Below are 12,602 nucleotides of genomic sequence, written 5' to 3'. Positions count from 1 at the left end.
CAGAAAGAGAGGAGAGAATTACATTGGCATGTTACAGTAAGCCTGGCTTCTTGCATAGGTTAGCAACCTGTGGTTCCTGGCCTAGTTTCAAAACCCCTCTGCATAATCAGTTGAGATTTCTACCAATAGTGATCTGCCCCTTCTCCTAGTAACCTGCCAGATGGGAAGAAAAAGGTGGGAAGCAGAGAAAGAGAAAGATGTGTTGGAAAGAGAGAAAAGGGATTGGGAGGAGAGGTACGAAGGCCCGGAAAAAAACTGGGAAAATGTGGGGTGGGAGGGACAAAGAAATCCCAATTTTCCTCATTTTTTCCTCAGGCATAGGAACGTTGGAAGGTGCCTTACACTGAGTCAGACCATTGGTTCTTCTAGCTCATTATTGTCTACACTGACTGGCAGCGGCTCTCTAAGCATTTAAGGCAGGGAGTCTTTCCCAGCCCTACCTGGAGATTGAATCTGAGACCTTCTGCATGTAAAGCGCATGCTGTACCCCTGAGCTACAGCCCTGCCCCATCCCTAGTCGGGAGAGAGAAAAAGTGGTGGACCCACACAGTTTGGGCTGTGGCCCACCCCACTGCTGTCCTTGACCCCACCCAGCCTGCAGCCCTGGACAGATTACCCCTGGTATATTGGGAAATGTACGGTGTGCTTGTGCACAGAGTGTGTTTATTCCTGCTTTGTTCCTCCCCTGGTGCGAGCACATGAAACGAGCCAGGAAGCTACAATTAAGCATGGCTTCCTGCGACATTTGAGCCCAGTCTCATGATTTGTTCCTCCCTAACAAGCCAAGATTCATAAGCCAACAACAGACCATGTTTAAGGGCTGGCATGACCCAATATTCAGATGTCTTGGGAAGTAAAGCTTAATTGCAGCATCCTAGTTTGTTTCTTCCATTGACACCAGAGGAAAAACGAAGCAGGAGCAATTAGGTAACTAGAGCTGGGGTTGATTGACAAATCCTAATGCTCAGAAGAGTGCTTAACCGGAGGAGAGCAAGCATGATCCCGCCTCTGCACTGTGCACAGCAGTTGAATGCCCATAGCTCTTCACATGTGGGAGGTGACAGTTCAGTGGTTCCCATCAACCCTAGCCAGTTCTGCCATGCTCTCATCAGTCCCAGCATCACAGCCATACTGGTTGCAGCTGACGGGAGTTCAAGTCCAAAGTATCTGCAGGGCACCAGGTTGGGGATAGGGGGATCTATGTTACTCTTTAGGGGGAGATACACTCTACGCTGCTTTCTGAAATTCATTTTTAAGGTCAGAGAATCGCTTTTGAAATTGATACTTTGGAAACCTTCTCTTAAGACCAAAATGAAAAATAAATATTCTGATAAAATCGGCACTTAAAAGCATTTTACGAGATGCTCTGTGTGTGAGAAAAGGGTGGATGCTTAAGAAGGTGTGTGCTTTCATAAGTGTTTTTAAGTACTTCTATTACAGGTAATAGTTTTTTTTAAAAGTAGTAATCTGGGCCATCTTTTTCATTGGTCAAATGTTTTTAAACAGTTTTAATGGATTATGGCTGCAATCCTATACCTACTTACCTGTGAGGCATTACTTCTGAACAGACACGCATAGGATTGTGCTGCCGTAATATTTAGCTACCTTGCTATTTTTAGCAGTGTATTTATGCTTCTCTGAAAAACAGTGCATAGAAACTAGCCTACTCTGAAAATGGAAATGGACTGCCTTCAAGTCGATCCTGACTTATGGCGACCCAATGAATAGGGTTTTCATGGTAAGTGGTATTCAGAGTGGGTTTACCATTGCCTTCCTCTGAGGCTGAGAGGCAGTGACTGGCCCAAGGTCACCCAGTGAGCTTCATGGCTGTGTGGGGATTCGAACCCTGGTCTTGCAGGTCGTAGTCCAACACCTTAACCACTACACCACAAATTTACATTCATTACTCTGCCTACTTTTGCTTTTGGCCTTGCCCACCAGTGATATATGGCCCCTGGAAGATAACTCAGAAAGGAATGCAGCCCTCAGCTGAAAAAAGGTTTACCACTCAAATCTGGCTTCAGTAGCCATGCTGGGCCCACACAGCCCCACTTCACACGAGTGTGTAACTTGACCATAAAGGGTATAGCTTAGTGTGATGTTGGAACCTGGGACTGTGGTTTGTTTTGCCACAACAAATCACAGTGGCCAAGCCAACAACAAATCATAGTTTAAGGCTCGCTAGTGATTATAGTTAGGGTGAAACAAAGTTATGATCCTGAATTCTGACATCACACTAAGCTGTTTCTGCTGTGGTTTGTTTACACACTTGCGTGAAGGGAGGAGGGAAGCAGGAGTACTTTAGCAGTGCACAGTATGGCTTACTAAACCAAACTTTATAGTTTAATGTTATATACAGATAAAAGAACAAGGCAGTATAAACCCAACCTCCAGAAACGAACAATAATACGCAATTGGTTTTGTGTGCCTAAATCTGTACATTTAAAATTACCTCAAATTATTTCCCCCGATGGGATCTTGTTCGATGTGGTAGGTTTACATGTACTATGTATTAGCATAGGTTAATACCTATTTCTAAGGTTTTGCCATCGCCTATAGTCATATATGGGGCTCACAGAACACCCAGGATCCTTTACATCAAACAAGAACAAGACCCTTAGTCTTACTTAGAGGTAATTTTAAATGTGGACATTGTTCAGTTTGTAAATATTAGCTAGTGGTAAGGTACTTTGTAAATCCAAATGATAACAAACAGTAAACAGTTTTGCAGTTGTAGCATCAAAAAGGTGATTTATGCCACTTTATATCCATGTAGTCTGCGTGGAAATAACTACAAAAGCCATATTTCTGAACTTGCATGAAGAGGCAAAGGACAGAAGCTCTCATGGTCCAACACTCCTTAGAAGTTGGACATGACTACGAGGTTCTGCCATTTTTCTGCCTGGAAAAGATAAACCTAAAAGAGCAACAGTTATACCAGAAATGTAGGCAAAAAGAACTGTGCTGGATGTATACATTAAATATGGTGTCACCTCATGGACAGTGAAGAGATGATCTGAACAGTGATGCAATGAACAATCTACCAACTTACGAACTGATACCTAAGAATATGTATATTTAGGGGGAGGTTGCCTTTGTGTTGAAAGAAAAAAATCTTTTTTTAGAAAAGTTACATTATGCAACAAACAGAATAAGTTAGCATTTGCATGATTAGGATTAGTGATTCCTTACCTCAGTGATATAGCCCTTTAAGGGCAAAATTTAGTGTAACACCTGGGTTAGGCTCTGTATTAAGTAAACCTTGAGCCATCAAACACATAGTTTGCTGGTTGACCTTTGGGAGAACCACTGCCTTTGAGAGATCCTTGAAATTAGGAATGGAGAGAGCCTACTGGTAAGATACTTGGAGATATCATATTACATTAATATTGGGCAAGTCTGAACTTGGTACTGCCTATCTTTTCAGATTGGGCAATCTGTATTACTCAAGACTTATCAAAAAGTACAAATATATATTTTAGGAGAAGATAGACAGATACCATATAAACAAATTTCAAACATTCAGTTTTGGTGAGTTCATTCATTTTTTCTTTACAGGTCAGCACATAATGTATTGATACAACAACAACCTGTTAACATAGTGACAAAATTGAACCACGTATCTATATTGACCGCTGAAGAAGACCTTAATAGGGTAGAAACATATTTGGTCTATAATATAACTGTTTGTTATGTAAGTCTTGATTTGTCGCAATATTGCTGCTTATATCAGCTGTTATTTGGGTACAATTATACATTTATGTTTATAATAATGAGCTGTTAGAGACTTTATTCATTAATGTTTCATATGAACATGGCCACTCAGTGGAACTTTATATGTATTACTCAGAGTGGCATCTTTAAAAAAAAAAAACTTTGTGCAGCCTTGAACTAGAACACAAATAGTGGATCTGCCTTCAAAATCTTTACAGGAAAGGCTTTTATGTGTGTCATGGATAATAAATCGCTTCTAATTTTGCCCATGAATAGATTTCATTGCCCTGTGAAACAAACTGTTGCAGCAAAGCAATTATGCTGTGAAAGATGGGAGAGTACAAGAAGTTCTCCAGCAAATCAAGTAGGAAAGGAGGCTTTAAATAACTGGATATAGTTTTTGTTACATTTCATAGTAATAAAGTTATTATGGTAAGTGTGTGTTTTGTATTAAGAATCTGGATCTGGTTTCGGTCTGGCCTTTTGAGCTTTAAGTACAGCTATGAGTCACTTGCTTTGTGATAAGACTCCTCCAAGGCCTGTGAAGCTGGTTTTCATGTAGACATTCTCTAGACAATTTTTACTATCCATATGTAGTGTTAATCTTAAATCTCCCTCCCGAAGAGCACTAACACACCTGTCAAATAAACCAGTTTCCTGCATTCTTCCATGTCTGGCTGGTGATGGGTGCTGCTGGTTTTCTTAACAAACAGCTTGCTGGCTTGAGCTAGATTGTCTCTAAAGTGCTTTTTGTGTTGGTTCATGGTTGTAGAATCCAGCCTTGCAGTAAAACGGTCTATATATGGACTGTTTGCACCGTGTGTTGTGTAGATTTTAGTGCGCATGTACTAGTTGCAGCTTGTCCTCCTTGGCAGTTTTCTGGTAGTCCTTGGCCTTGGGTTTCCCTCTTTAGGGTCTGTTAGATTGCATTTGAACACTGATCCTCCTGCCCCAAGAATTTGTATGGCAAAGTTTGCATGGGAAATGAATGTTGGCTCTCCTGAGCCAAGAGGCTGCGTTTTGGTTCATAGGAAGCTGCCTTATCCCAGTTGGTCTATCTAGGTCAGCATTGTCTACACTGAGTGGTAGCACCATTCCAGCATTTCAGGCAGGAATACTGCAAACTATGGTGTGTAAATGGAATATAGATATATATGAAACATCTTTATACAAGTGTATTCATCACAAACTTACCCTAAATTGGCTGTGGCTCCTGGTGTGCATAAAGTTTAGCAGCAAATCTTGGGTGCTCACCTTTATTTGTGGAATGGCCCTCGAGGATCAGATCAAAAGGGATGCTGAGAACGCAAGACATCACTAAAGAATCTAGCGATTGGTGGGTCCTTGGCAGCGTCCCACAAATGCTTCTTCTAGTCTGGAGAGAGAAGCTCAGCATGAGGTCACAGAGAGGTACCACTGTTCTACAAGCTCGGGAAACTGGTGGTGGCTTGTGCTGAGCTTCGAAGACATGTGGAAAGGTGCATAGCTTCTCACTGCCTTCCAAGCGCCTCTGAAGCTCAGCACAAGAGGAAAGGAAGGGTCAGGGTCAGGGCTGAACACAAAGGTTGGTTGCTTGGTTGTCAAGGCATTCAGGCCTCCAATCCTCAGGTATGGAAGATACTTTGGTCTCCAAAACAACCGAAGAACATGACTAGCCAATTGTCTAAAAGTAAGTAAAAGCAGGTAGTCCCTGGCCAAAATAAAGCGACATCAGTAAGTAGATTGTTGGCCAGTATTTCAATTGCAGTTTTTAATTTTTGTCAGTTAAAACAACCTCTTCTTGCTTTCTGTAGCTATAGACAACTTTAGGTTTAACATAGAAGAATGCTTCTGCAGAGGCAGAACTCCCAGAGGCTGACTCTGCACTGATGTAGACCTAATCTGCATGATCTTTAGGTTGTGTGCTTGTGTGTTTGATTGATTGATTTGTCTGGTCACTTGTCACAAATAAGTATCATTATACGGGAAGCTTTTGTTGATCAGAAGTTTGTGGTTCTTTCACACCATCTCTATGCCACAAACAATTTATCATGCCAGCATTATGGATTTGGTGTGCTAATGTTTTTGTTCTGATTTTAGTTGGCTAGTAATTTCTGCATACTTGTTTGCAAAACTGGCGTATACATCTTATTTATTTTCAGCATTTATACCCTGCCTTTCTAACAAATATTCTTGACAGCTTACACCAGTGCTTCTGCTGGGCTGACAACGGCTTGAGTGCTGTTTCCATGAATCCATTACCGATATAGGCTGAAATGGTCAACTTGTGCCTGGGAAGTATCGCTTCAGATGGGGGAGGGGCTTAAGTGATTGAATGCGATTCCATCCTCAAGTGTAAACTGCCCAGAGAACTTGGATGGATGGGCTACAAATACAAGACATAAAAATGAATAATCCCTCCCTGTAGAAAGCTAGCACGTTGGGGAGAAGGCTAGGCTAGGACTCCTTTTTCCTGACAGCTACTTCTCAGTGTGGCAGGAATTGTTTTGTAGCGAGGAGTGTTCTGTCACGTAAGCCCCCATCTGTAACACACAAGACTTAGGTTTGCCACCTCACTGCTGTTTGTGAGAACTGAGTAATTCTGGGGTTTTTTTCCTTTCTGGTTGGACTTGGGTTAGAGCTTGATTATGTTTTTCTGACCTACTGTGTTTTTTTTTGGAGGGAGGTACTTTTTGTATTTCTTCAAATGATTTTGATGGTGTAAGGTTTTACTACTGTAACCTGCTTAGGACAGGCATTGCCCTGAAAAGCGGCCTGCTCAAGGAGTGGTCACCTCAGACTGCAGGGGTGGGCTTTTGTGATACAGTTAGTCCTCTGTAGAAAAAGAATCTCTCCTCCCAGAAAATCCTGCCCCTCTTGCAGGCTGAAGTGGTACATACCAGACAATGGTCAGCCACTTCAGGGAAAACTAAGCATTGCAGGAATTTGCACTGGATGCCACTAGGCTCCTAGTCCCAAAGGCCCTGCCCTTAATAATGCTTTTCTTAATAGAAGACCCTGTAGTACATTATGTTTTATGGCCAGGGTAATCCTTCACATGTTTTCTGAAGCATCTAACTAACCGCTTCCCTGATTTCCCCAGGAAACCATCACTTTGCCGAAGTCGCCTCTCCTTGCTCCTTGTCTCCTGTTGGATATTATTGAATGCATTTTGGCCACAGCATCTTCTTTAAACAAACACACACAAATAAAAAGCAGACGCATTTGAAACTGAAGTGAAAAAGAAAGCTGTGCCTGTCACATACGGCGAACAATGGCCTTGTACATTGTCTCAAATTCTAAAATGACTGCAATGCTTTAATGCTAGTTGCTGGAGGAACAATGGCCTTGTTCAAAATATCAACACCATCTGTATTTAGTGTGGTTGAAAATACAACTTTTTCTGTAGACACTTGTTAAATTCACACAGAAAGCATATGGGGAATGACTCTTGAGCTTAAAAAGGGCCAGAGCATCTTCCTGGAAAGATGTAGGATTTATATGGTCACTCAAGGTCCATTTCTACATCCCTACCAGCATATTTTTTTGGCTTAAAACCAGCCATTGGCAAAGCCGGTTTTTGAAACAGTCTTCAGGATGCATTTCAAACAGGGAGGATTCATTGCTGTTGACTAGCTGAAAGAGCTGTTGTCATACTGAGGGCCTTCTCAGTGGTGGTCCCCAAATTATAGAATGATTTGTTTGACGAGGTGCGCCCGGAGCCCACACTGCTATCTTTTTGGCATCAAGTCAAGACTTTCCTCTCCCCAGGCATTTTAGCATGTGATTTTAAATTGCTTTTTAAAAAATGTGTTTTAAAATTTGTATATTTGTTTTTAATGCTTTTAATTGTCGTAAACCGCTCAGAGAGCTTCAGCTACGGGGCAGTATACAAATGAAATAAATAAACAAATAAATATTGCAGGCTTAAGTTCAGGCAGAATCCTGAAAGAGAATTTTGAGATCTGAGAGTTCATAGAATCATAGAATAGTAGAGTTGGAAGGGGCCTATAAGGCCATCAAGTCCAACCCCCTGCTCAATGCAGGAATCCAAATCAAAGCATTCCCGACAGATGGCTGTCCAGATGTCTCTTGAATGCCTCCAGTTTTGGAGAGCCCACTACCTCTCTAGGTGATTGGTTTCATTGTCATATGGCTCTAACAGTTAGGAAGTTTTTCCTGATGTTCAGTTGAAATCTGGCTTCCTGCAACTTGAGCCCACTATTCCGTGTCCTGCACTCTGGGATGATCGAGAAGAGATCCCGGCCCTCCTCTATGTGACAACCTTTCATGTACTTGAAGAGTGCTATCATATCTCCCCTCAGTCTTCTCTTCTCCAGACTAAACATGCTCAATTCTTTCAGTCTCTCCTCATAAGGCTTTGTTTCCAGTCCCCTGATCATCCTTGTTGCCCTCCTCTGAACCTGTTCCAGTTTGTCTGCATCCTTCTTGCACCAAAAGAGTTGAACGTTTGTTTGTTATATTTATATCCCACATTTCGTCCAAGGAACTCAAGGTGCAGTACATGTTTCTCCTCCCTCAATTTTAACCTCACAACAACCCTGTGAGGTAGGTTAGGCTGAGAGATAGTGACTGGCCTAAGGTCACCTTGCAAGCTTCGTGGCTGAGTGGGGATTTGGATTCTGGTCTCCCAGGTTGCTAGTCCAACACTCTGACCACTACACCACAGTGGTGGATCTGTTTAAGATTCTAAGAAATGCCTTCTGCTGTATTGAATGGTGAGTTTAGAACCACCCCCTATGAACATGGGTGGGGATGAAAGGATCTGTTCTCTCAGATTCTCATTTTTCCAATCCGTTCTCCACATATCTGCAGCAACTTGTGAACTCAATTTCGTATGCCTTTCGTAATGTACACATATTTGCAAGCAATTTCTCCTTGTATAATACATGTTTGTATGTTATTTTCACAGATGTATCCATGCACACTTTCCCTAATGGGCTCCTTTGGGGGGGAAGGATGAGATATAAACTTAATAAGTAATGATATATGCATTTTTTGAAAATGTTGGCTGGGGAACTGCATTGCAAAATTTGGCTAAGTGTGACTTTCAAAGGATGGTTGTTTCGGTCCTCGTATGGTTTCAGGAAGTATGAATTCGATAGATTTCAGATGCAGATTGAATTTCCCCCCATCCATATGAAGTTGGGTGTTGTGAATGTGGCACGGCCCTTGTGGAGGATTGTCCTTTTTCTCCCCCTTCTGCCATTTATTTTACACTATTTCACCTCAACATCTCTTTTATCTGCCCCTGCATTTTGACTCTTGTTCAGCTCAACAAAAGCAGAAGTTATACTAGCAAATGCTGAAAGTTCTTGTTATGACCTCTAGTCAAGTCAATAAGCCACATGGTGCATGTGAACATTGGGGTACACTTTCCATGGCTTGTGGGAGTCAAGGTTTTGCAAAGAGTTCATTTGTTTAAAGAGTTCTTGTCCTCTTCCTCAGCCAAAAAAGGATCCCAGAGCAGCTTACAAGATAACTAAAAATATCAATGGACAGTCCTTACCCTCAGACAAACCATCTTAAAAATACATGGCACAAAAGGAAAATGGATTGGGACGGAGGAGGAAATTATTAAACTCAACAAGTTCTTATTTACAAGTTCCTCTAATGATCTGCTGGGGTTGAAACTTCCAAGGAGTTGAGATGCCAAAACCTTCTGGTCTTTCTCCTGGGACCACAGAGCTGCCGTGCCTCGCTTCTGTCCTATCCTCTGCCTGCAGCCTGACGAAATGGCTGCTGCCACGTGACAGTTGACAGGGAAGAGCTTGGCTTTTCAGCAGAGCTGCTGGTGGCCCTGCATTCCTCCTCTTCTCTCTTCTGCTGTCGTAGCTGCTTCCAGGTGACAGTTACCGGGTCAGACCGAGTCACTAGACTGAGATGCTACATAATTTACTGAAATGAAACCTACATACAGGCAGCTGAACTGAGGTGAAACCCAAGTATGTGTGACTGAGATGGATGTGTTCCCTTCCTATAATCCTGTCCCTTCACTTTCCTCCCCTGCCTCTGTTATCTCTCTGTGTGTTTATAATAAAACGAATTTCCTTGAGCCGGAAACCTGTCATCTTGCTTGTCTCTTTGTAAAGTCCCCACATATAGGCAGAGCTTCATAAACTCTGGCTTGAATTCCATGAGTATTGGTCCACTCATGGGATCGTCCCACTGGTGGAAGCAAGGCCATTTTCACTAATTCTTCTTTCCCTCTGCAGTCCCCCTAACCCTCCCCCCGAAAAATCTGGAAGGGAGCCAAGTTGGTGTTTTCTTGCCTGGGGTACATACTCTGTTATCTGCCCTTCGCTCTTTAGATTCTCATGGTGTTCGAGCCACCTTAAACCAATAATTCCCAAACTTTGTACTGGGTGGCGTCATTTTTGTTGCACACGCAAGCATTGGCGCTCATGCCTGAATGGCAGAAATAGAGGGATGGGAATGTAAATTAGTGGCACCCAATTAAAACCAGCTGAATCTCTTATCAAGCACCATTTTAAAACTATCTTGAGTTTAAAAGGCAGCTCATAGTTCAACATGGACACTGGTGAATCATTATTCCAGAATTTACCCCTGGGGATTGTATATACTTGAGGTCAATTAGTACTGGATCTGGGAGCCAGCAGAGCTTGAGCCTGAAGTGTACCAGGCAGTAGGTCCCACTGATGTTTACTAGGCAAGTGGAGAAGGACAGGCTTCCACTATTTATAACACACCTGGCCAATCTAGAGGGTTCATACTGCCTGACAATTGTAGAATAAATAATAAATAAATTTTATTTTTCAGCCGCCTATCTGTCCGGGTTAGGGACACTCTAGGCGACGAACAACAAGAATAAAAGCAATACATATACATATCAACATAATCAAATTTTAAGCTAAAAAACCATCCGTTAATTCAATTATAACATAAAATTAATCTGTCCCAATCTTGTAGGCCTGCCTGAACAGCCAGGTCTTCAAGGCACGGCGATAGCTGGACAAGGAGGGAGCATGTCTGAGATCAAAAGGGAGGGAGTTCCAGAGGGTGGGGGCCACAATAGAGAATGCCCTCTCTCTGGTCCGTACCAGCCTAGCTGTTCTCACCGGTGGGACCGAGAGAAGGTCTTGCGAGGCTCATCTCGTCAGGCGGCACAATCGGTGATTCTGGAGGCGTTCCTTCAGATATACTGGGCTGAAACCGTATAGGGTTTTAAAGGTCAACACCAACACCTTGAATTGGGCCTGGTAGACAACTGGTAACCAGTGAAGATCTAATAACACTGGGGTAATATGATCCCAGCGACGGCTATGCGTAATCAAGCGTGCCGCCGCATTCTGTACCAGCTGTAATTTCCGGACCGTTTTCAAGGGTAACCCCACGTAGAGTGCATTGCAGTAGTCTAAGCGAGAGGAGACCAGGGCATGTATCACCTGAGGGAGCAGATGAACAGGAAGGTAGGGTCGCAGTCTCCGTATCAGATGTAGTTGATACCAGGCTGCCCGGCTCACTGGTGTAATCTGAGCCTCCATGGACAGCTGGGAGTCAAGTATGACCCCAAGACTGCGGACCTGGTCCTTCAGGGGTAAACTTACCCCATCAAGCATCAGATCAGTAATTCCTAATTTCCTTTTATCTCCCACAAGTAATACCTCAGTCTTGTCGGGGTTCAGCTTCAGCCTATTCTCTCCCATCCATCCGCTTACGGATTTCAGGCACTTGGACATGGTGTTCACAGCCAACTCTGGTGAGGACTTAAATGAGAGATAGAGCTGAGTGTCATCTGCGTACTGATGACACTGCAACCCAAAACTCCTGATGATTGCTCCCAGCGGTTTCACATAGATGTTGAATAGCATGGGAGAGAGGATAGAGCCCTGTGGCACTCCACAGTGAAGAGGCCAAGGGTCTGAAACCTCATCTCCCAATGCCACCCGTTGCTGCCTCTCCGAGAGATAGGAACAGAACCACTGCAAGACAGTGCCTCCTATTCCCAATCCCTCTAGGCGATTTAAAAGGATACTGTGGTCAACGGTATTGAAAGCCGCTGAGAGGTCCAGGAGGACAAGGAAGGTGTATTCACCCCTATCCAATGCCCTCCTGATATCATCTACCAGAGCGACCAAGGCTGTTTCCGTTCCATGACCAGTCCTAAAACCCGATTGGTATGGATCTAAATAATCCGTTTCCTCCAAGTGTGTCTGTAACTGCGCAGCCACCACCCTCTCAATCACCTTGCCCAAGAATGGTAAATTAGAAACTGAGCGAAAGTTGTTTAACTCTTGGGGATCCAAGGATGGTTTTTTAAAGATGGGCTTTATTACCGCTTCCTTGAGGGCTGATGGCACTGCACCCTCTTGCAAGGATGCATTCACCACCACCTTGATCCCTTCGCCCAGTCTCTCTTTACAGCTCATGATGAGCCATGAAGGGCAAGGATCAACCAGACAGGTGGTTGGCTTCACAGTACAGAGCACCTTGCCCACTTCCTCAGAGAGAAGAGGCTGAAACCGATCCCAACAGACCGGAATGCAACTGGCCGACTCTGGCCCACTTCCTGTCTCCACGGCGAGCGGAAGCATGCTCTTCAGGCGCTCAATTTTATCAGCAAAGTGTTTAGCAAAAGTATCACAGGAGATTTTAGACTGTTCCATGGGTTCCTGAGCAACTGGACCGACCAGGCTTCGGACCACTTGGAACAATCTCCTGGGACAGCACTCTGCCGACGCAATAGAGGCAGCAAAGAAATTTTGCCAACAGTTCCTTTCTGTACCTCTGATCACACATAGGTCACAGAAGGCCACTCCTTAGCTTCTAGGAGCTTCTACCCCAACATCCCTGACCCTTGGAAACAAGAATAAGCATGACCTGGCTCCTTTGGATTGTTGTTCAAATATTCAAACTATTGTTTGAAC

The 12,602-nt window shown here is 43.5% G+C and overlaps 1 protein-coding gene across 4 annotated transcripts in view; it reads left to right on the top strand.

Annotated features, from left to right (window-relative positions):
• LOC133371178 (ubiquitin carboxyl-terminal hydrolase 12-like) overlaps positions 1 to 12,602 on the top strand; it is a 77,445-nt gene that overhangs the window by 11,994 nt on the left and 52,849 nt on the right. For 3 of the 4 annotated variants that reach the window (XM_061598323.1, XM_061598324.1, XM_061598322.1), the window contains exons 1-2: positions 3,324 to 3,355; positions 3,559 to 3,694. The exons of the other annotated variant lie outside the window; for it this stretch is intronic. In XM_061598323.1, the coding sequence (XP_061454307.1) occupies positions 3,339 to 3,355; positions 3,559 to 3,694 (153 nt within the window). In that variant the 5' untranslated portion in view covers positions 3,324 to 3,338. Of the gene's footprint in view, positions 1 to 3,323; positions 3,356 to 3,558; positions 3,695 to 12,602 lie in introns of those variants that run through there. 4 annotated transcript variants of the gene reach the window in all.

Source organism: Rhineura floridana, chromosome 16, assembly GCF_030035675.1.
Source record: "Rhineura floridana isolate rRhiFlo1 chromosome 16, rRhiFlo1.hap2, whole genome shotgun sequence".
NCBI lineage: Eukaryota > Metazoa > Chordata > Lepidosauria > Squamata > Rhineuridae > Rhineura > Rhineura floridana.
The sequence above is the reverse complement of the archived record's forward strand: the minus strand, read 5'-3'. Positions and strand labels throughout refer to the sequence as shown.